Source organism: Euleptes europaea, chromosome 15 (genome assembly GCF_029931775.1).
Source record: "Euleptes europaea isolate rEulEur1 chromosome 15, rEulEur1.hap1, whole genome shotgun sequence".
Taxonomy (NCBI): Eukaryota; Metazoa; Chordata; class Lepidosauria; order Squamata; family Sphaerodactylidae; genus Euleptes; species Euleptes europaea.
This window is the reverse complement of record NC_079326.1, coordinates 19,154,731-19,177,676: the sequence shown is the minus strand read 5'-3', so window position 1 is coordinate 19,177,676 and position 22,946 is coordinate 19,154,731. Positions and strand designations below refer to the sequence as shown.

The 22,946-nt window shown below is 41.5% G+C and overlaps 1 protein-coding gene across 1 annotated transcript in view; it reads left to right on the top strand.

Annotated features, from left to right (window-relative positions):
• The first annotated feature begins 3,507 nt into the window (after positions 1-3,507).
• The window catches only part of ZRANB3 (zinc finger RANBP2-type containing 3), a 37,613-nt gene continuing 18,174 nt past the window's right edge, over positions 3,508-22,946 (top strand). Inside the window, exons 1-9 of the mRNA XM_056861168.1 lie at positions 3,508-3,695; positions 11,630-11,648; positions 14,359-14,537; positions 15,448-15,679; positions 16,204-16,289; positions 18,046-18,217; positions 19,424-19,552; positions 20,475-20,594; positions 20,805-20,924. Of these exons, the coding sequence (XP_056717146.1) occupies positions 3,508-3,695; positions 11,630-11,648; positions 14,359-14,537; positions 15,448-15,679; positions 16,204-16,289; positions 18,046-18,217; positions 19,424-19,552; positions 20,475-20,594; positions 20,805-20,924 (1,245 nt within the window). The remainder of the gene's footprint in view (positions 3,696-11,629; positions 11,649-14,358; positions 14,538-15,447; positions 15,680-16,203; positions 16,290-18,045; positions 18,218-19,423; positions 19,553-20,474; positions 20,595-20,804; positions 20,925-22,946) is intronic.

Below are 22,946 nucleotides of genomic sequence, written 5' to 3'. Positions count from 1 at the left end.
TAAAGCAACTTGAGACAGGTGTTGGAACACAGACATTCATCACGATGCAATAAAATTACTTGTAAGAAGATTGGCTATTATAGGCTATTAAATTTAATGACCCGAGCTTACAAAATACATCTTGGAGTTTTACTCAGTAGTAATTATTAGGAACAGAGAATTGCTTATGCTGTCAGAGTCTTCTGCTGCCCCTTATGAGAGGAGGTCATGGCTTGTTAGCTTTTATTGTGTCAAAAAACCAGTCCCACAAAAAAGTGAGAATGGCATCCTAAAGGGTCCCTAGATGTTTATTCTTGAATAGCAAATTAGTCTGCTTCTGTTATTGAAAGTAAGCCCTCTCATACTTGGGTCTGGCTGTTCTGGTCTTCCTGGGCCAGGTCATTGGGATGAAAGTTGCTGTTGCGACTGTTCCTGTTATTTTGGCAACTGTGATTGCAACTTCTCCTAGCCATAATCTTCAGAAACTCTCCTGCATAGGTGTTGGCAGCATGCTGTACATCAGAGGTCCTCAACCTTTATGATCCCGTGGGTGCCTTTGGAATTCTGACACAGGGTGGTGGGTGAAACTACAAAGTGGCTGCCTCGAGAGGCGGATCCAACCACAAAATATCAGGGAGGGTAAAGGTCCCCGGTGCAAGCACCGGGTCATTCCTGACCCATGGGGTGACGTCACATCCTGACTGCATTTACTAGGCAGACTTTGTTTACGGGGTGGTTTGCCAGTGCCTTCCCCAGTCATCTTCCCTTAACCCCCAGCAAGCTGGGTACTCATTTTACCGACCTCAGAAGGATGGAAGGCTGACTCAACCTTGAGCCGGCTACCTGAAACCATCTTCCGTTGGGATGGAACTCAGGTCGTGAGCAGAGCTTGGACTGCAGTACTGCAGCTTACCACTGTGCGCCACGGGGCTCTATATCAGGGAGTGAAGACATGCATAATTCTAATAGTAAGTCTTCAACCATTCAGATAGAAGCTGTGTTGAACAGGATGCCTTTTTAAATGAACATATTATTTCAAAGTATTTTCTTGCATGCACACAGCTTACCTTTAATTGCACAACAAATGTGTTGTGGTGGCAGCTAGTGCCAATCTGCACAGCCAGTCAGAAGCCCTGCCAGACAAAAAGCCCCACCTGGCCTTGCCCACTTTCTGAGAACAGTTGGCGGGCACCAAGAAAGGTGTCAGCGGGTGCCACACTGGGAATTCCTGCTGTACAATGTGGACTTCAAATGTACCAGAACCTGGGAAAATGTTCTGCTGACTTGGCTATATACTATTTAATGGCAGTTTATGGGCTTTAATCATTAGCTGGATGGCTTCTCAAATGTCACAGAATATATTTTAAAAAATCACAAGTGTAACATTCAGAATCACAATGACTAATTGAAATTATACTAGTTATTTGCTGTCACTATGCATATAGAAAAACTCCTCTTGCAATTGAAAAGGTGTCAGTTCACTTAAGCAAAGGAATATGGATCCTAAATGATGTAGTATCAGCCCCACCTACCTCACAAGGTGCCGGTTGTGGGGAGAGGAAGAGACTGTGATTGTAAGCCACTTTGAGACTCCTTAAGATAGTGAAAAGCAGAGTATAAAAACCAACACTTCTTCTAGTTTGTCCTAATCTTGTAGTACTTTGAAACAGTGTGAGAAAAATTATTTTAAGAAATATTTAGTATTATTGGTTTAAAATTAAATGTGAGCTTGATACACATATATAGAAGTGTATGTATAATCTCTTAAAACTAAATCTATGTCCCTCTATCAAAACACTTCATTAAAGCCTAGTTTAGCAAACTGGGACAAAAATATCTGGCTCTTCAGCCCATGGTGCAGCTGCAATCTATTTTATTGTGCAAATTATGAACATTTAAACTTTGCCAACCAAAAAGCATGGGCATTTCATTTTCATTCCTAAAGAAACACTGCTCTGCCTGTTAAATACCAGCCATTACTTTTATATAGTTAGTCTGCGTGTAACTGATTTTGCTGTATAAAGCAAAAGCAAAACTGAAATCCTTAATTTCACAATCTCTAAGCAGATATAAACTCTGTATTGCAATTGCCAAGAGGGCTTGCATGACCGGAGGATTTGCAATGTGCTCCGGGGTAGTACAGAGGCTCTATTTAGTTACAAACCAATGTTTAAAGCAGAAGTCCCGTAACATCTTAAAAGACGAACAGCGCCTATTCCACCGTAAACTTTAATGAGTCAGAGCTCACTTCATCAAATGCATTGAAACCAGTTAGTATACAGACTTGTTCAGGAAGTATAGAAACTGGGAAGTTATACTTAAATTGGTTATTTCGATTGCATTGGTTTAGATCAATCTGCCCTTCTATAATCAGCTTATTCCAGCCTGCTGATGCTGTGAACAAGAGATGAGCATCTCTTGACTCTGCCATCTGTTTAAAATCATGTCTGAGGAGTACCAGTTAATTTGCAGAAGCGATAACTGAAGAACCTTTGTCCCAGAACACCAATACAAGAGGATGAGAGTGCTGTCTGCCTCATAAATTTGATGTAAATGATGGTGTCATTTCTTAATCTAAAAATGGTGAGCTATTTCAACAAAATAAACAGTCTTCAATTAAAAAAAGTAAAACAACACCTTATTCCTGATAGTGGTACATTAAAATGTTGGTAATGTAATCTGTGCCCTGACCTGGATGACGACCTGATCTCGTCAAATTCAGAAGCTAAGCAGGGTCAGCCCTGGTTAGTATTTGGATGGGAGACCACCAAGGAATACCAGGGTTTCTGTGCAGAGGAAGGCAATGGCAAACCACCTCTGTTAGTCTCTTGCCATGAAAACCCCCATAAGGGGTCGCCATAAGTCGGCTGCGACTTGACGGCACTTTACACACACACATACACACACAATGTAATCTGTTAACTGCTAATCAGTTAGGATTTTTCAGTTCCCCTATACTTGTTATTTTATAATGCATTATGGAATGGGCTCACCTTATCTGGATCCTTTTCTAGTTTCCTCACTGCTCAGTGTCTTGTAATATGTAAAGCAGTTATTTCCAGTCTGTGGGGTGTGCAAGAGCTGTTGGTGTGTGAGCCCAAATCCCCAATGTACAGAGAAGCTGCCTGCTGAATCTCTGTATGGTTTACTGTTCTGGATTCTCTCTATCAGCCTTCGAGAGGAACAGGTGTGACTGAATTGTGCAGAGATGCTGCAGAATAACACACACATACCCCAAGAAGAGGCTGTGCATTATGATTGCATGTTGCTCTGTGCTTCCCTTTTTATAATCAGGAGGTATTCTCAAATCAGTGACTGATGCAGGAACAGGTTGCAGCTAAAGTCCAGTCTACAAGAAGCCAGGGTTAGTTTTGTGGTCTATTGACAATCACCAGGTGTTGCGATTTTATTGTAAATATTAGTAATCAAGAACAAAATTGTACTAAATCTTGCTGTGGGGCATTTGGTGACATGAACATTAATTTCAAAATGTAATTTATTATCATGAAAACACTGAGCATTGAAGTAATGAATCGCTTCCTAATTTTTCTTAGACTGAACATGGCAGGTGTCATCCAAGAAACTCCTACATGTGGAAGATCTTGTTCAGATTCTGATGTTGGTGAAGAACTGTCTTTCCTACCTGAAAAACTAAAAGAGAGGCTACTTCCTTTCCAGAAGAAAGGAATCACATTTGCAATGGAGAAAAGTGGCAGGTAAAATTAACTTAAATTTCCATTTCTAGGAAGGAAAAAAAGCCTGACTTACTGCTTGTGCCATTGCAAATACTTATTTAAATGTGACAATGAAATATTCTCTGAATGTTTAGAACCTCTGATTGTATGACATTTGTAACCCAAATAGTTGCAGTTGAATCCAAAGGCTTGTTATGTCTATGGAAATGTTCTTAAACAATGAAAACACTAGTTATGGGTTAGTAGGAGATGGGAATTACTTTAGCAGTACATAAATATTATGTTGGCAATTCAGATAATTGACTGCACAAATATTTAGGGTTGGGGTACCAGTAATTTTCATAACCAGCAGTATAATCCAATGTATCAATAGAATGAATAGCAAACCCCTGTTATAAAGGACAATTGTTTGCATTCAGAAGTGCTCTTCTCCCAGCATAACAACGCATTCCAGTGGAACACCACTTCTGTTGATGGAGGAGGGTGATTTTTTGCCGACTTCTGATTCCCACTGCAGATCTTGGTCCCTCCCCCCCTCTGCTTTTTGTGAAGGTCCCCGGAGAATCTCAGGTTTAGTGTACTGTAGTGTGAGGAGACAGGCAGGAAAGTTCCTTTCTGCTTGCTTTGCTCCACTCATGGTATTTTGTATCCAACTCATAGACTAGAGGTTCCTAAAGCTAATGTCCTTGCAAAGCAATAATTAGAGTAGTTAAGCTAAATATTTATTTGGGAACAATACTATTACTCTTCTTTCCCAGCTGTGTTCTGTAGACTGCAAAGTTACTGAGCAGGAAAAAGGTAGTTTCAAGGTGTTTTATAGTAGGCCCCTATCCTACTGCTTCACTGACCCATTGGAGGAAAGGCCACTTAAATTGCAGGAAGGCCCATTAGGCTGAATGAAGGCTTCAGACTTGGCTCAGGAGAGGGATGGAATAGAGATCAGGATCCATGTCATGGTTTTAGGATCCATATCATGGACAAACCATGACAAGAACGAATGAGGAGGTCCTTGTAGCTTAATCCCTTTTAGGCTTTTCATTTATAGGCAAGAAACAAACTGTAGTTTGTTGAACTCGTCAGTTTCAACTTCACAGCTAATTTCTGTTAGTTTAAAACCAAGAAGTCTTCAATTTTAGCACAGTGTGTAAAGTAAGGAGGGACTGTGGAAGCCCAAAATTTTCCTGGCTTGTTTTCATCACACAGTGGTTTGTTCATCGTGTCTGAGTGCAGCCTTAATTTTATCTAACAGTAAGTTAGACATGAGCAGCCCAATTTGTCCAGCTTAGCCTGAGCTTGCAGGGTTGGCCATGGTCAGTACTTGGATGGGAGACCACCAAGGAAGCCTGGGGTTGCTGTGCAGAGGAAAGCAGTGGCAAACCACCTCTGCTCCTCTCTTACCTTGAATATGGCTGGGGTCGCCATGAGTTGGTTGTGACTTGATAGCACAGTTTTCTTCTAAAAATGTTTCATGTCTAACTTAGAATTAATAAGTAAGAGGGTTGCCTGATTTAGAGTTTCACCAATGGCTGGTTACTGTAAATCTCCAGATCACAAACGTTTTAAAAATTCTTAGCTATGTAATGTAAACAAATGGGAAGTTTAGAAGCCAACCAATTACTCTTTTAAGGTTGACTGTACCTGTTAGTACTGGATGTGCTGATATTGCATAACAGTAATGGTTTATTTTGTATTCCTTCAGAATTGCTTATATGTCTCAGGCATAATAAAGTTCAGGCAATTTGAGACACTGCGTTGAGGACAAGAGCCAATTTATAGAATCAACAGAACCAGGTGGCAAAGCCTTTGCTGAACTCTGCCTCTGTGGGAAGTAGGCTTGCACACAGAAAACAAGCATACTAGGGAGAAAGTATTGCCAGCATTTTCCCTGGTATGCTCTGTACAAAGAGTGTTTTTCCCCCCATGCAGGTTTATTGGAACAAACACCACCCCTATATACATAAATGCAGCCTGAAATGGTACTGTCCAGGAGAGGTTTTGTTACTAGATTTTCAGTTGGCAAGCAATTTTTACAATGATCAAGGATTAATGGCTCTTCACTGGTTACATATGAATTAGTACTAGTTTAAATGTTCTTGACCTCATTTTGCAATAATAATTTTCAGTTTGGAGACTGCTGTGAATGGCACTAAAAACTCAGCTGAGCTTTTTCACTGTTAGATATTTTTTGCCACCTGATGGAAGTTTGACGCAGCCACTCCTGTACCTTTCTGTGAATAGAAAGTACTCTGTGTTGCTGTCAATATGACACCTCGCCTTGGCACCAAACTCAGTTTTGACATGCCACGTGCAAGTCATTTGAGGTTCTATTTTTGGTGAAGTACCCTAATTCTTGCAAGACAGTAATCTTCAGTACAGATTTAGGACTGCGTATTGTGATTAATGACATACAAATGAAATGGTTGCTTGCACATTTTTAAACGTACCAGGCTCGCATTCCTTAAATAACCCCAGTATGAGAGAGATGTTAATGCTAAAGTGTTGGCTTGTGAGTAGGATGCAAATTATATGCTGGAGTGTTATATAAAACTGATTCACATGAGTGGGTGCAAAATCCTAGGAAAATCTGGAACTCCACATTGAGGGGAAATCGTGTTCTTCCTCTACAGTATGTTCTGTTAGAATATGTGAGCCTTGTCTGTTAAAAGAAAAAATCTTTAGTATAAAAGCTAGTTACATTGTCTGCTTCTGTTAGCTTTATTTCCATTTATTTAAGTTGATGTGGGCACCCTTGAACAATTGTGGAAAGGTAGGATGTTAAAAATTCTTTAATTAAATGGGCATATAAGCAAACCATGTCCATGGATGTAGATGATATCCTTCAGCCTTTTAGCATCAAGTTTTATATGAGGACCCAGACTTTGCTAAAGGCTGGCTGGTCATCTTCACAATTAGCATATGTTGTTTATAGCTCTTTTTTCCTTGTGGCACAGTATATAATCAGGATAATAAACCATATAGTCAAGATTACTGTTTTTTGTCTAGGTGTGCAACAGACTAGATCTCGTCAGATCTCAGAAGCTAAGCAGGGTCAGCCTGGTTAGTATTTGGATGGGAGACCACCAAGGAATACCAGGGTTGCTGTGCAGAGGATGGCACTGGCAAACCACCTCTGTTAGTCTCTTGCCATGAAAACCCCATAAGGGGTTGCCATAAGTCGGCTGCGACTTGACGGCACTTTACACACACGTGCAACAGAGCTGCTTGTAAAAAAAGCACATCTGTATTTCTATAACCATAATGCATAGTTCAGTGAATATCTCCAGCTTTACCTTTTCCATTTTTGCAAGAATAAATGCCATAAAAAGAACTAAAGAGGACTCAACAACTTATGCTTTAGTGCCATAGTGGATTAGATACTTGCACGTCTTTATAGAAGGACTAGGGTTGCCAGGCTCCCCCTGGCCATCGGCAGGGGTTAGGGTTGCCAGCTCCAGGTTGGTAAACTTCTGGAGATTTGGGGGTGGAGCCTGGGGAGGACAAGGACCTCAGGGGATACAGTGCCGTAGAGTCCATCCTCCAAAGCATCCATTTTATCCAGGGGAACTGATTTGTGTAGTCTGGAGATTCTAGGCGATCCCCAATCCCCAGCTGGAGGTTGGTATCCCTAAGAAGGGCTGAAGCCTTAATGCCTTTGGAGATTCCTTTGAAGAATTATGTTAGTAACTCAGAATGCATCATGGATTTATAAATAAAATTTGTGGAATTTGACTTTACTGCTTTCCATCATTTGATACAAGCGGAGAGGTGCATTTCTTCTGCTTTGGTTTTGCTACACCATGTTTTGTTGGTTTTTAATGTAGGTAAGAGCACACCCTGGTTCAACAGTCACAATATGACTTCTGCAGGTTTTTCCTCTCAGATATTTTACCTAATGCCTGTGCTCCTATTGGTTCTCTTTCAGACCACTCAGCTCTTCTTTCATACATCTTGGATGTGAGGCGGAACAGCCAAGACTACTTGTGGTTCTTGGCTTTAAAAGTATAGTAATGTTTCATTACCTACCATCCTTCAGGATGAAGGGCAACAAACATGGCTGTTCTCTGAGGCAAAGCCTTCTTCAGATGAGCACTGCTTTCATTATGTCAGTTAGTCAAGCACTGCCTTATTATGTCTTTCATTTTTAATTAAAGAAGTACTCTTCCTTGGGTTTTGTCTTTTTCCATATTGGCAGGGGTGTTGTCAGAAGTTTGTATTTTTTAAAAGAAAGGCTACAAAATGTGATGGTAGCTTCCTTCCTTTCTTAATTTCCCCATAGGAGGAAGAAGAAAGGATGAACTTGGGTTCCACCCTAAAAATTAGCTTCTATTGACTGACTTTGATTAAAAACACACAGATATGGGCATACTTCCCCATCCCAGTAATGTTAATTATTTTGTATTTATATGTTACTAATTCAGTACAAGAGAATCAGCGTTGTGTAGTGGTTATGAGCAGCAGACTCTAGTCTGGAGAACCGGGTTCAATTCCCCACTCCTTCAAATGAAGCCTGCTGGGTGACCTTGGGCCAGTCACAGTTCTCTCAGAACTCTCTCTGCCCACACAAAGGCAGGTAATGGCAAACCACCTCTGAACGTCTCATGCCTTGAAAACTCTACAGAGTCGCTATAAGTCATAAGAAATAGGGATGGTATAGCCATGTTCCACCATGTTGTATAGTGGAGAAAGTGGTTGTGTGTGTGTGTGTTAAGTGCCGTCAAGTCGTTTCTGACTCATGGCGACCCTATGAATGAAAGTCCTCCAAAATGTCCTATCTTTGACAGCCTTGCTCAGATCTTGCAAATTGAAGGCTGTGGCTTCCTTTATTGAGTCAATCCATCTCTTGTTGGGTCTTCCTCTTTTCCTGCTGCCCTCAACTTTTCCTAGCTTGACTGTCTTTTCCAGTGACTTCCAGCAAGTGGTTACAGTGTCAGAATAGGATCTGGGAGACCTAGGTTCAAGTCCCCATTCTGCCTTGGAAGGTTGCTGGGTGACCTTGAGCCAGTCACACCCTCTCAGCCAAACCTACTTCACAGGGCTGTCATGAGGATAAAGTGGAGCTGAGTTAAACCATATAAGCTGCTTTGAATCCCCATTGGGGAGAAAGGCAAGATATAAACAAACTGACTAAATTGAGGCACAGTAAATGCTTGTCTTCAGGGAGGAAATATAGGCCAGAATTCTTATTGGAAGTGTAATATGTGGGAGGGTGGCAGCATCGGAGCTTGAGGGAAAATAAAGGGAAAGAAGGCTGAGATGGAAAGTAGGGCCATGGTAATACGTTGCTATTCACATGTATGCCCACACATGCTGTAATGTAAGTGGTCCAAAATATTTTATTTATTGACCACCTTTTAACTAAAAAGTTCCCAAGGCAGCTTATAAAACAATACAAATCTAGTTAGCATAGTGCTACAGTCTGTGCCACATCATGCTTACTGAAGGAACTCAAAGGCCTTCCAGAAAAGGCAGATTTTCAAACATTTATGGAAGGCTGTTAGGGGAAGCAGCCATTCTCAGTGCCAGAGGAATATTCCAAAGATGTGGAGTGTGGGGAACCAGTTGAAAAACCATGCCTCCAAGGTCCCCACAATGGAACCTGAACTGACCTCAAGTCTCAGGTTGGTTGATATAGAGGAAGAGAGTTGTTAGTGTATCCTGGGCTTAAGCCATTTAGGGCTTTAACGGTCAAAGCCAGCACCTTGTAGTGAACCCGGAAACAGGTTTGAAAATCTAAAACAATTCGGACCTATTTATTTATGAAATATATATCTTGCCTTTCAAGTCCGACCAGGATCTCCTTAAATGCTTCTAGGTTGGGGTGGGATTCGTACAGCTGGTCTCCTGACTTCCCTAGCAAATTTAACAGTTTTACATTTGTTAGTGCAATTGGCTTTAAATAAGAAAACAATTTTCTTAATTTTTTAAAAAGCCTTTAGCTCTATTTTAAATAATTATCTATTGGTTATGGTGTATTCTCGGTAGTTGCATTCAATAGGACATGAGAGTATTTTTCTTTTCTGACATATTTGGCTGCATGAGCCGAGTTTATAGCCTGAAACAAAATGGAATGCCTCATCACTCTGATTAGCAGTTTTTGGATATAGTTATTGTATAGTTGCGTTAGCAGATGGTATGTGAATAATCTAGTCCCAATTGGGTAACAATCAGTGGAAAGGAAATGAGTAATTAAACGTCAAGAACAAGATGTCCTGCTTGTAGCAGTCAAAATATGTGATAATTCAGGTCTGTGCCTCAAAAATGTTAACTGAAGATCTGCTTCAACAGCATATAACCTTTCCAGCAGCGTGGGCAGCTTGCTCTGATTTCATTAATATAGAAAGTAATGAGGAAAATCATACAATTATAAGTCTGGAGGGGAGGGATTTTCTTAATAGAATAAGTAATATAATGTTAACAGTATGCTACCAGGAAGTCATAAGGAAACTTTTTACATGGCCCTTATAATCTTTTCATTCTGATTATACTGACAGATGGAACAGTTATGCTCGATAGCATCATATTCAATGCTGGTAATTAGATGTTATTTTTCTTTCTAGATGTCACTTTTCTCAGCAAGTTTTTACCACGTTTTTTCAAAGTTTTTAATGGGCTGAAAATGTTCTTGCAGTGTTAAACGCCATCTGAACTATGATATAAATGCCATCTGAACTATGATATAAAATACATAGCTCACAATGGTGTAGTGATTAAGAGCAGTGTAGTGGTTAAGAGCATGGTGTACTAGTTAAGAGTGGTGGTTTGGAGCGGTGTATTCTGATCTAGAGAACCGGGTTTGATTCCCCAGTCCTCCACTGGAGCTGCGGAGGCTAATCTGGTGAACTGGATTTGTTTCCCCACTCCTACACATGAAGCCAGCTGGGTGACCTTGGGCTAGTCACAGCTCTCTCAGCCCCGTCTACCTCACAGGGTGTCTGTTGTGTGGAGGGGAAGGTTTGAGTCTCCCTTAAGTGGTAGAAACAGTCGGCATATAAAAACCAACTCTTCTTCCCTGCTATCCGAATACATCATAATGCAGCTGGATTCACATCCTAGTCCGCATGACAGCTAGACTTAGCATTGCCAAAGTGTAAGAAGAAGAATCAGCATGGCGTAGTGGTTAAAGTGTCGGACTAGGATCTGGGAGACCCAGGTTTGAATCCCCACTGTGCCGTGGAAGTTTGCTTCCATATACTCTCAGCCTAACCTACCTCACAGGGTGGTTGTGAGGATAAAATGGAGGAGAGGAGAATGATGCAAGCGCTTTGGGTCTCCATTGGGGAGAAAGGCAGGATATAAAGTAAAGTAAATAAAATAAAATAGGAATTCTTATCCTGAAGATACATTCACCTTCAGTTGGAATGTATGTTTCTGACAAGTCAGACCTTGACCAGTCATTGTTACTGCAGTCTTACTGGGGATCATTTACAATGAACTGTTTTGTAAATAACTGATAACAAATGTTCAAATAGTGCATAGAGAAGCAATGTAATTAAAGTATACCAAACAAACTTTGATCATCATAATTTTTTATGAGGGGATGCTGTTGAAAGGTAACACAGATCTCTCTAGCACAAGTAGAGTGGTGCATGCCAAGGTATGTGGAATTGGGAGTTTAACTACATGCTGAATTTTTGGGCAGTGGGATTTTCAATGTTTGGACTGCAGGCCTCCGTGCCACATCACACAGCGCTCGCCCTCGATTTCAAGTGATTTGTCATGCAGGATTGTAGGAGGAATAACAGGTTGCTGTTAATGAAATAAAAGTCAAAAGTCTTCTTTAGCACATGGAATTGGTTGCTTAGCTGTTGGATCCTGGGCACCGCTCATACTCAATAATGGAAATTGTTGGTGTGTTCAGCCTATTTGCTAAAGAATTATACTTTTTAAAATGCTCCATTTAATTGTATTCTTGGTTATCTACTAAACTTTAAATTTTGGGTTTTCCCCCCTCTTAGGTGCATGATTGCAGATGAGGTAAGACGCTTTCTGGACATGTCATCTGTTCTACTCTAACAATTTGTTTTGGATTGTTTTAAGCGAGTACACACCTCTCTCTCTCTTTCTCTCTCCCCCCCCAAAAAAATATATATTTACATGTGAATAAAAGATTAAAGGGGTTCTGTAGAGATAAATCTGAAAGTGGAGTCAATCTAAATGTAAGTCTTCTGATATATAATTTTAAAATAGATTGAAAATGTTACCATTGAATAAGAGAGTTTCTAATTTAGTTCCAAGGCCACAGACACAAAAGAGTTAACTTCTCTTGCGACTTGGAAGGCAGGGCCAACAGAGTGTTATCCTTGTAGGAGAGGAGCCCTTCCTAATTCTTGGCTCTTTCTAAGGACCAGAAGGGTGGTTGCCTTGTCCTTTTCTTTGCTTGGAGTCTTTATTTCATTTTAATGTTAAAGTGGCAGAAGGCTTTTGCTTATTCTCATTCATGACCTAATCAAGGTAGTCTAGAGCTTTTATACCTGGGTAAGATCTATCTGTCTAAAAGAGGGTTTGCAAGAAGCAGATCCCTTTTTGTCACATCGCCTCTGGTTGCCCCCCCCCCCAATGAGTGGGCATCACAGAACGTCTGCAGTGCTCCCATGCCTGCCAAAGCAACAGGTTTCTTGCCTGGCAAGTCCCAAGAAAGGCAGCAAACTTTAGCTACTGCAACCTTGCTCACTTTTGCTGTTTTCTACATTTTTTTGCCGTTTTTGTTGACTTTAAAGCAGCTTTCAACTCAGTTTCAAGAGTGCGCCTTTGGGAAAAGCTTGAGCACACATCTATAGACTGGAGGCTTTTAGTCCTCCTCAGAGCCCTGTATCAAGGCACCAATCTCCGAGTGAGATATAGCAAACAGGGTCACCTCTCGGACACCATAAAGACCTCTAGAGGTGTCAAACAGGGCTGCATATTAACCCCTACATTGTTCAATTTTTACATCAATGATATAATTAAATTCTTCCAAGATTCCAATCTACATCCACCAAACTTGGCTCACCGACCAATCCCTATACTGCTTTATGCAGACAATGTGGTCCTCCTTTCCAGAACCCTGATAGGGCTTAGGAGAGCGCTAAGGAAACTGGCCACTTATTGTGCCAGGGAACTCCTCAATATGAATTACCAAAAGACCAAGGTCATAGTCTTTGGTAAGCGTCCCAAAGTTAGAACCTGGAAAATAAATGACCAACAAATTGAACAGGTTACTAAGTTTAAGTATTTAGGAGTGATTATTCAATCATCTGGATCTAGGAGTGCCCACTGCAAGCATGCGGCCGAGCAGGGCCAAAGATCTGCGAACTCCATTCTTAAATTTCATCAATCCAAGGGTGGGCACTTTATACCAGCTGCTCTGAAACTTTTCGCTGCAAAGACCTTGGCCTAACTTATGTATGGCTCGCTCCTAGGGATTCCTGAAACATGCATAGTTTCCTTAGAGAGGGTTCAATCTAAATTTTTAAGAACCATTCTCCAGCTTCCCCAATGCGTTTCTAATTCTATGGTTCGCTTGGAAACAGAGATGCTTAGAGCGGAGGATAGGATCTGCATGGCATCCATTACAAAATGGCTTAAACTTAACAAAAACCCTCAGGGATTGTCGTCATTGATATTATACGACAAATTTCAGTTGTCATGGCTTGTAAGTGTCCAAAGTAAATTAGCACATTTAGGTTTTTCTACCCATTTTATATTAGAGCTAAGCTTAGATCAGGCTATAACATTAGTTAAACAGAGAGTTAAGGACATTGGACGACAATTGGACTTGACTAGAACACCATCCTTTATTGCCCCAGCCACAACTAGATACCTGTTGGTGCCAGCCACATATTTGCTTTCCCTTGAAACAAATAGACATAGAAGAGCCTTCACACTTGCCAGATGCTCAGCTTTGCCCTCAACTTTACTAGAGGGTCGTTATAAAAAAAATCCCCAGGGCTCAAAGATTTTGGCTGTGTGGCAGTGGGCAAGTCGAAACGGCGGAACACATTCTACTGTTCTGTCCTCTTCATGTAAATGCTCGTGCTGAAATGATTTCTCCGTTGTTGGTAAGATTCCCAGGCCGGGACTCAGAGGATAGGGTCATGAAACTGTTAAGCTGCGAGAACCCTCAGGTTACAACTCAGGTTGCCAAATTTTGTGCTGTCTCTATGAAGCTTTGCAGACGTCTGCTAGAATGACGTTATTGGCACTTATTCCACTTTTTTCTACTTCATTCACTTTTATGCAAAGTGTTCTTAAAATTTATATAAATATGTCCCTTTTTAACACTTTTTATATTGTCCATGTGAGGTTTATTGTTGTATAGTTTTTTACTGGTCGGATTGACTGTACCAATAAATTATAGACATTAACTAAGCTCAGCCTATGATAGATTTAAAAGAAAATGTATATATCTTCCAGAATTCTTTTATGATTAAGTACCTTTAACTTGCAGAACCACCATAATTTTATGAAAACAAATTGACCAAGGTTCCAAAGGGCTCTTTCATACAGCAAATAAATAGCTAGAATCTGTGATTACCATTATATTTTATTGTACTGTATGGGTTATTCAGATTCTGTGAAATGCACCACAGAAGCAGTACACTGAGATCTAGTTGTGATTTTCAGATAAAGAAGCTCAATGGACAGTGTGTTTTCCTCACTTTCCTATAAAGAGGTCTAAATGTTCTTTCAATTTATTATATCTTAGATGGGTCTAGGGAAGACTATCCAAGCAATAGCAGTATCTTACTACTACAAAAATGAATGGCCTCTGTTAATAGTGGTGCCCTCATCTCTGAGGTACCCTTGGGCTGATGAGATAGAGAAATGGATTCCAGACCTCTGTCCAGAGGATATAGTCATCATTCAGAATAAAACTGACACCTGGTAAGTATCGTGTTTGTAGTTTTCCATGTTCACGCTAACAGTAGCTGTCAAAAGGAGCAAGAAATTGAGTTAACACCTTACTTACAAGCCTACTTCACTGGTGAAGACATTATTATTTAGAGTGTTTTTTCACAAATGAAAAGACTTGGTCCAATATCTGCTTTGTCTTGTATTGGTTGAGTGACCCATGCTACCCTTTTCTTTAGGTGGTTTGGTCTGATAAATTATTCATAATGCAGGAACATCTAGATTGACTGAAATGTAAAACAAGGAGTTGTATTAAGTTTATGACGCTTTTCAGGTGAACAGACTGAAATAAAATTTAGCTGAGTCCTGTATAGCAAATGTAGAATATGGGTTTTATTTCTTTCATATGGGTTAAAAATAATTAGGAATGTCAAACACTTAAAAACATTTTTAATTTTTTAATCAAATACAGAAATTGGCTGCATTCAGACATCATGATAAACTGAGACTAAACATAGGTTTGTCAGTGTCTGACACAAAGATGGCTTGTGTTGGAATATTTCTCTTGCTTTTCCCAGTTGCTGGTTCTCACACATCTAGCTGGATTACAAACTTCCTGCTTTGATCAATTTCTAATCTGCCATTATGTCCAAAGGTACAAACTGAAGTTTGATACTTCCCACACAAGCTGGGACTGAATGCAGCCATTTTGATATTATCATATCTTTAGTATGTGCCACTTTAGAATATTGAAGGAAGGGTTCCAAAAATTACAACTGAATCTTGACACCCTAACCATGACGCTATGTTTTAAGGTTCTAAATTAAGCATGTCATATATACAGATTTCTATGTGCTATGGGTATATTATTTCAAGAGATTGCTAATATATTGAAGATTGCATTTTTAGCCAGTAGTCAACTGTTTCCTTTTTCCACTTCTAGGAGAATTCCTACAAGCAAAGTCACCATATTAGGTTATGGACTGTTAACTTCAGATGCGCAGACTTTAGTGGACACTATATACAAACAGAACTTCAAAGTAGTGGTAGTTGATGAGTCTCACTACATGAAAACCAGAAATGCAGCTCGTAGCAAGATTTTACTACCAGTTGTACAGAACGCCGTTCGGGCTATTCTCCTTACTGGAACTCCTGCTTTAGGAAGACCCGAAGAGGTTCTGGATATCACTTTATCTTTCTAAAAGCAAAGCCATGCATGTTTTCTCACTTGGGAAACAGTTTTTTAATCTACAGTATAATTCAGATAGTTATATATTTGACTGGGGACGCAATTGTACCTTAAGAGCTTGTGCAGATAGGAATTCTTTTTGGAGCAGTGGGATTAGCTTTCTATTGTACAGCAGTACAGGAGCACCCTTTCCATAGAAAAAGGAAGGTTAGAGAAATGGTGGGCCATTTCTGTAGTAGAAGGAATAACCTTGTACTGTTTGTTAAATAATTCATATGATCATGCAACAGCCATTGTACTAAAGATTTCTTTAAAACCTACTACTATGTGTATGAGCTGTTTAAAAACTGTTCCTAGACTGACTGAAGTGTGTCCAGGGGAGTTCTGTGAGTGATGTTAGAAGCCCCATTCTTCAAATATCCTTAATGCTCACCGCTGCTTTCAGAATAGTCCTCGTTGCATTCCTTGGAAGCATCTTTATAAAATGCATTTTAACTGTTTTACTTACAGCTCTTCATGCAGCTTGAAGCACTTTGCCCAGGAAAATTTGGGACATGGACTGAATATGCAAAAAAGTACTGTGATGCACGTGTCAGGTACTTTAATTGTTTCATCTCCACTTGCACGCACATATACCGCCAATAGTTTCTGTGAGGGCCTGCCTGGTCCCACCCACATTGGGTAAAGGAACATTGCTGTCCACCAGTCAGCATTCCCTCTCTCTAGAAGAAAGGGCTTGCTGGGCCCCAGAGTAGAGAGGTTGTATCCATCTGATTCCTCCTCCTCTCCATGGGCACCCTCTACACCTATTTGTCCTTGGCTTGGCTTGCCATGAGAAGCTCTGCCCTCATGGGATGTCAGGATCACCCATGGCTGTACCCATCTTGCCAGACAACCACTTGCCTCCCTCCCTACCCGTGTGCTGCATCACAGCATTCAATGGCCCAGCTGTTTCTTCGCTGGTCCCACTGGTAGGAGGGGCAGGAGGGGTCCCACACCACCAAACTAGTCTCAACCAGGCCCCGTTGGAGGGGGCAGCGATTGAGTGCCAGGATGGTTGTCACTGGTGGAAGAGATGAGACTAGGGACTGTGCTGCACTTGGATCTGGATAATTAGTTTAAACCTGGACATATCAACTAACTTTTCACTGCCTTCCTCTTTCCGCAGCAGCCCCCTATGAGCCATGAAAAGGCATTGCCAGGGTTCAGGAAACCCTCACAGCCAAAATGCTATGCAAGTCAGGTGGCTGCGGTGAGGAAGGGGGTTGGATTATTGCTGTATTGCCTCTCAGCCATAAAGTATTCAAAGCAATGCTCAAGATAGTTACATGGTAATCACAAACAATCTAAAAGCAGCAGTAATCATGGTACTGAAACAATGAGCAATTAAATTAGCAGCAACAACTTTTAAAAGTACAGGACAACTGATTACCGTATTTTTCGCTCCATAAGACGCACTTTTTTCCTCCTCAAAAGTGAGGGGAAATGTCTGTGCGTCTTATGAAGTGAATGCCAACTGGGCTCGTGCGCGTCGGGAAGGCGCGAGCCGGCGTTCCCCTCCCCGACGGCCAGCTGGGAGGCAGGCGTGGCGCACAGAGCCGACTGGGCGCGTGCGCGTTGGGATGGCGCGAGCTGGCATTCCCCACCCCGACGGCCAGCTGGGAGGCGGGCAGGGCCGTACAGAGCCGGCTGGGCGCGTGCGCTGGCTCGCACCGTCCCAACGCGCACACGCCCAGCCGGCTCTGTGTGGCCCTGGCCGCCTCCCAGCTGGCCATCGGGGCGGGGAACGCTGGCTCGCGCCATCCCGATGCACACGCGCCCAGCTGGCATTCACTCCATAAGACAAGTTTTTAGAGGAGGAAAACAAGATTTTTTCTTGTTTTCCTCCTCCTAGGTGCATCTTATGGTCAGGTGCGTCATATGGAGCGAAAAATGTGGTAGATTATAACATATGAACTCTAGCAGCAAATACAACAGGCTGCAGTTTAATCGCACAGTAAGAGCTGCCACTACTTGACCAATACAAGGGTGTTTTTATTTGGTCCCTTAAGCATAGCAGAGGTGGTGCCAGGTACCCATCTCAGAAGTTCTCTGCTCAGCTGGAGGGATGAGTTAAAAATAGGGGGAGAATTCCACAATCACGGTGCCACTATAGAGAAGGCCCTGGCCCTTGCAACCTTTTATTTCACTCAAGTAAACAGAAGCTCATGCTACAGTGATGCTTATGATGTTGTAACTGTTAGCCGCCCTGAACCTGGCTTTGGCCAGGATAGAGGGCGGGGATATAAATCCCAAAAATAAAATAAATAATCTAATCATAATATTTTCAACATCGTCTCATCTTTTCTCCAGGTTTTTTGGTAGAAGGCGGCAATGGGACTGCAGAGGAGCATCAAATTTGGATGAACTGCACCAGCTACTAAGCAATGTAATGATCAGGCGACTGAAGAAGGAAGTTTTAACTCAGTTACCACCTAAGATTCGGCAGCGCATCCCTTTTGATCTTCCCAGAACTGCTGCTACGGTAATGTGTTACTAACTTAGTGGTTTTGGCAGCAAGTACTCCAATAACTATGAAATTATAAATTTATTTTTGTGGATAGAATGAATACGTGTATAAACAGGCAACTGCTATACACATCTGGTCTGTATCTGTGCTGTCGTTCTGTTCAGCGTTGCTTCTGTCATGGAAATATGAAACAGAAACTCAGGTACGGATGACAAAGCATTGAAGATCTCTGCAAAGCAGAAGGATGTTGTTATGTTTTAGGGCAAATCTGTATGTTCCATGATGTGGTCTATGATCAGATATCACAGCATGCACTTTAGCATGCACTTTAAATTTAAAAAAAGCTGCCCTCAAGGATGGCCAATTTGGATCAGGGCCATAATGCTGGCTTTTAGATGGTGCAGGTATGGAATCCTCAAGGACCCGCAGGGGGCATCTCTTTTTTCCTATATTCCCCTCCCCCAGTATTTTCCCCCCACTTCCCTCAGAGGTCCCATACCTTCTCCTCTTTTTCTGTTTTCTTCTCTCCTTCCCACCCACCAGCCGACCTATCTTTTTTCTGCCCCTCCCCTGTATTCAGCTCTCTCTCCTTCCCTCCCCCAATAGCCTCTGCCTGGGAAAACTGCGGCCCAGGTGTGCGATTCTGGCCCATTCCCAGTAGCACAGTGGGGAACCAGTGAGTACTTGTGAGGGGCACCTCTTTCCCCCCTGTAACCCCTTCCCTAAACTATTTCCTTTTCCCCTTCTCCTGGTAGCCCCCATATCCTTTCCTTGCTTCCTCTTCCACCAACCAACCAGGCTACCTTTTATCTGCCCCCCCCAACTTTGACTATATTTACTTAATTTATACCCTGTATTTCTCCACAAGGAGGATCCAAAGCAGCTTACCACATTCTCCTATCCATCATTTTATACTCACAAAAACCCTGGGAGGTAGATTAGGCTGAGAATGTGTGACTGACTTAAGAGAGGACACTTTTAGTCATTGATTTATGATCCAAGCTGAATAAACTGTGTTTTTTCTTCTTGGCTTGTTTTAGGTTCTATACTTGGTAAGAGCATGTGACTCTGCAGTGATATTCTTCTGTGAAGGAACTGGCATCTTCAGGGACTATTGTTTTCTCTTCTCAGTAGCAAAAGTAGGGTGTGATTCAGAGAAACAGTAATTGTTTTGGCCTTTCACATTTTTGTCTCTAAACATTGTTGTTCCCTCCCATGCAGGAATTAAATGCTAGCTTTGAAGAGTGGGAGAAATTAATGAGGGCTTCAAGTTTAGATTCTACAGAAAGTGACTTTTTCCAGGTGATGGGTCTCATTACGCGCATGTTTAAACAGACTGCTATTGCTAAGGTAATCTTAAAGCTTCTTGTAGTTGTTGACATTCATTTAAACCATGTTTTTTCTTCCTATTATTATAATAATACATTTGCCAGCACAGAGTTTTTCCAGGGTCTTTATGTTTCCTGAGAATTCTGCCTAACGTAAAACAACTGTTCTGCCATTGTATTATCCCCAATTTTAATAAGTGTTGTACTAGTTGCATCCTGAATGCAACTAGGTGAGAGGGCTGCCTCAGTGTCCCTCTCTAACTCTCAGGCAGTGGCTCAGGAACCAGCATCTGCTTCATCACTGGTAACCGGAGACAGTGAATCTCCCCTGGCCCGTTATTTATTCGCTTACTTCATTTATACCTCACCTTTCTCCCCAGTGGGAAACAGGAAGTAGCTTACATGGTTCTCCTCTCCTCCCTTTTATCCTCACAACAACCCTGTGAGGTGGACTGGACTGAGAGTGTTGATAGGCACTGTGCAGTCAGAGCCATGGATTCTGATGTGGGAGTCCATCACAGCCATTCCTTTCAAAGGTGCCAGATTGTTCAGTGGCTGTGCTGAAAAGAGGTTTTGGCAGAAACCTGACAAGAATGCCCCTAGGAAGGATGGCTGCAAGAGCCCCAGGCTTTCCGCACAGTTCCTTCATCTGTTCAACTCCAACCTTGGAACTCACGGCTTCAGGCATTCTAAGCCTCCTTGGTCACAAAACCCCAGCACTATAAAGGCGTTGATGCCCAAATAGCGTCTACCATATAAAAGAATCTTGTGCTGTTAATGAGCTAATAAGTCAGTGTGTCTTTATCTAACAATAGCATCTCAGAGATGGGGGAAAGGAAAGCTTTTTATTTTGTATAGCAAAATAATGAACTGCATTGGTTTATCTTTTTATTCTCTTCCTTTTGTTGTGGAAACGAAACTCCTAACAACTCCTTATCTTTCAGGCAGGAGCAGTAAAGGATTATATCAAAATGCTTCTTGAAAATGACACTCTTAAATTCCTAGTCTTTGCACATCACTTAAGCATGCTCCAGGCATGTACAGAGGCAGTGATAGAAAGCAAGGTAGGTTTACCTTATTTTATTAGATTCCTAACCTTACAGTAGGCTAATTGCTGTTCTGAGATGGATTTGGGCAAGGGTGAATGTATTGAATGGTAAAGCTAGAAATTGCACTAACACTTGCAGTTTTCCAGTGAGCATATACTTGTCCAAAGTCAATAATTTCTCTTAATGTAGTGCCGGTAATTGTTTTATATATTTCGTATGATGCAGGCACGCTATGTTCGAATAGATGGAAGTGTACCTTCAGCAGAAAGAATAAACCTTGTCAATCAGTTCCAGAAGGACCCAGATACTAGAGTGGCCATTTTGAGCATTCAGGCTGCTGGTCAGGTAAGGGCGTAAAATGTGCTCGGCCTCAGTTTGAGGCATAATATTCTAGGAAAGTCAGTGCTTTTGGAATTGTTAGTGCATTTTTATCTCTATAGTTGTCTGATTTTTTTTCCTTTATGGGACACGCTGAAGGGTAAAACTCAGTTCTATAATTTGACAGATGTCTTGGGGCCACTTCATAATTTAAAAAACAGTTAAAACTGCTTCCAGAAGCTGCATTAACTATTGCACAAAGGTGGAAGATAGTAATGCCCCTTGTCATTATGCCAAAGGTTTGGGAGATTATGATTATGCAGAAATTTATGGAACAGGTCAGTGTATCTTTAGGAAAACAGCTAGACAGTTGTTTATCGCCTAGTCTAGGAACAGAAACTGATTCTCATCATAGTGGTGATGCAGTTTGAGTCCATATGGATAGTTCAAAACCTTAAATTAATCCTTGAGTCAATCCACAGTGTATACCACTCTGTTCCACTATATACCATTGTTCCATTTAATAATAAACCAGATGACCTTGTAGTATAGTGATTAACGTGTTGGATTGGAATGGGGAGATCATGGTTGCCCTGTAGTTGCTGATGGGCTACCCTTATGAGTCTTCCCTCAAAGTCCGAAAGGGTCCAGCCCCCTCCCCTGCCTTTTAATGAAGAAAAGCAAGGGTTGAACTTGCAGTACTGTTGTGATTGCCTAGCAACAGCCACAGAAGGCATTTGTTTCTTAAAGCTACTCTCGCTGCTTCTATTATTTTGGGGTAGATTTCAGATTTTTCAGCAAACTAGGGCTTTTCTCAAATTTGTAGAAAAATCTGTCTTGTCTGTTCATGGTTCAAATCTGTATATTTAAGTATCCACAGTTTTGACCATGTTGAGAATTAGATATATATGACTGGAGTGATATGGTTCCTGCAGTCCGCTCCAGTAAACGCTCTGGCCACAGCATTCTGTAGCAACTGTAGCTTCCAGATAGTCTTCAAGGGTACTCCCACATAGAGCACACTGCAGTAATCTAATCTAGATGTTACCAGCGTGTGCACTACAGTGGCAAGATCCTATCTGTCCAGGAAGGGCTGGAGCTGGCTCACCATCTGAAGTGTAGTAAGCAGCCAGGCCTAGGTGAGTCTTGCAAGTCAGGTGGTATGAAGTCACCCAGGTCTGGCTCCAATATATCCTCCCTCAGAGGCCAACATATGCCTGGAAAGGACCCTGACACATCCTCCTGCCTTTTACTCACAAACCAAGCCTGGAATGCTGTGGTTACCTAGCAACAGCCACTGAAGGAATCTGTTTCTTAAAGCTACAGGAGTTCTTCATCATTTTATTTGTTTAATCCCACAATGTTTTCTTTTTTCTTCTTCTTTTTTTAGATTTCAGATTTTTCTGCAAAAAATCTATCTCGTCCATTCACTGCTCCAATTACCAGATTTATGTATCCTCAGATTTGGCTGACTTCATTATTAGAATATACAAGTGGGAGACCAGCAAGGATTTGCAAGGATATCTCATTTCCCCTCCATCCTTTTTCCCTTTCCTGAAAGCCCCTGTAGCTTCTCCCCCTTTCCTCCTTTTTCTTTTCTCTCTCTTGTCTTGAGTGTTCACCACTCCAGTCTCTAGATTAAAGTATCCTCAGATGAGGCAATATTTTGCTGTTAGGGAAAAATATATATAAGATTTTCTGGTACCTGGGGAAGGGGGTGGTTTGGGGGGAAATTTTCCATTAGCTATCCTCCTCTGTAGTTCTTCAGACCCCCCAGCTTGTTTAAAATGTGAGGAATCTGACTTAAATTCATCCAGATGCTCGCTCCAAGCATTCTCTACTTTAACCTATTTTTCCTCATTCCACTTCTTAGCTTCTTTCAGCATTCAGACCTATATTTAGCAAAACTGCAAAGTACATGCCAGCATCAACAGCTTGCAAGCTGTTGCCTTAATTTTCTGTTCCCAGCTCATTCCTGGTCTAAGTATTCCGCCCTTCTGCAGGAAGCCCAAGGTAACATCTTCCTGTTATCTGTTAGCCAGTTCTGCT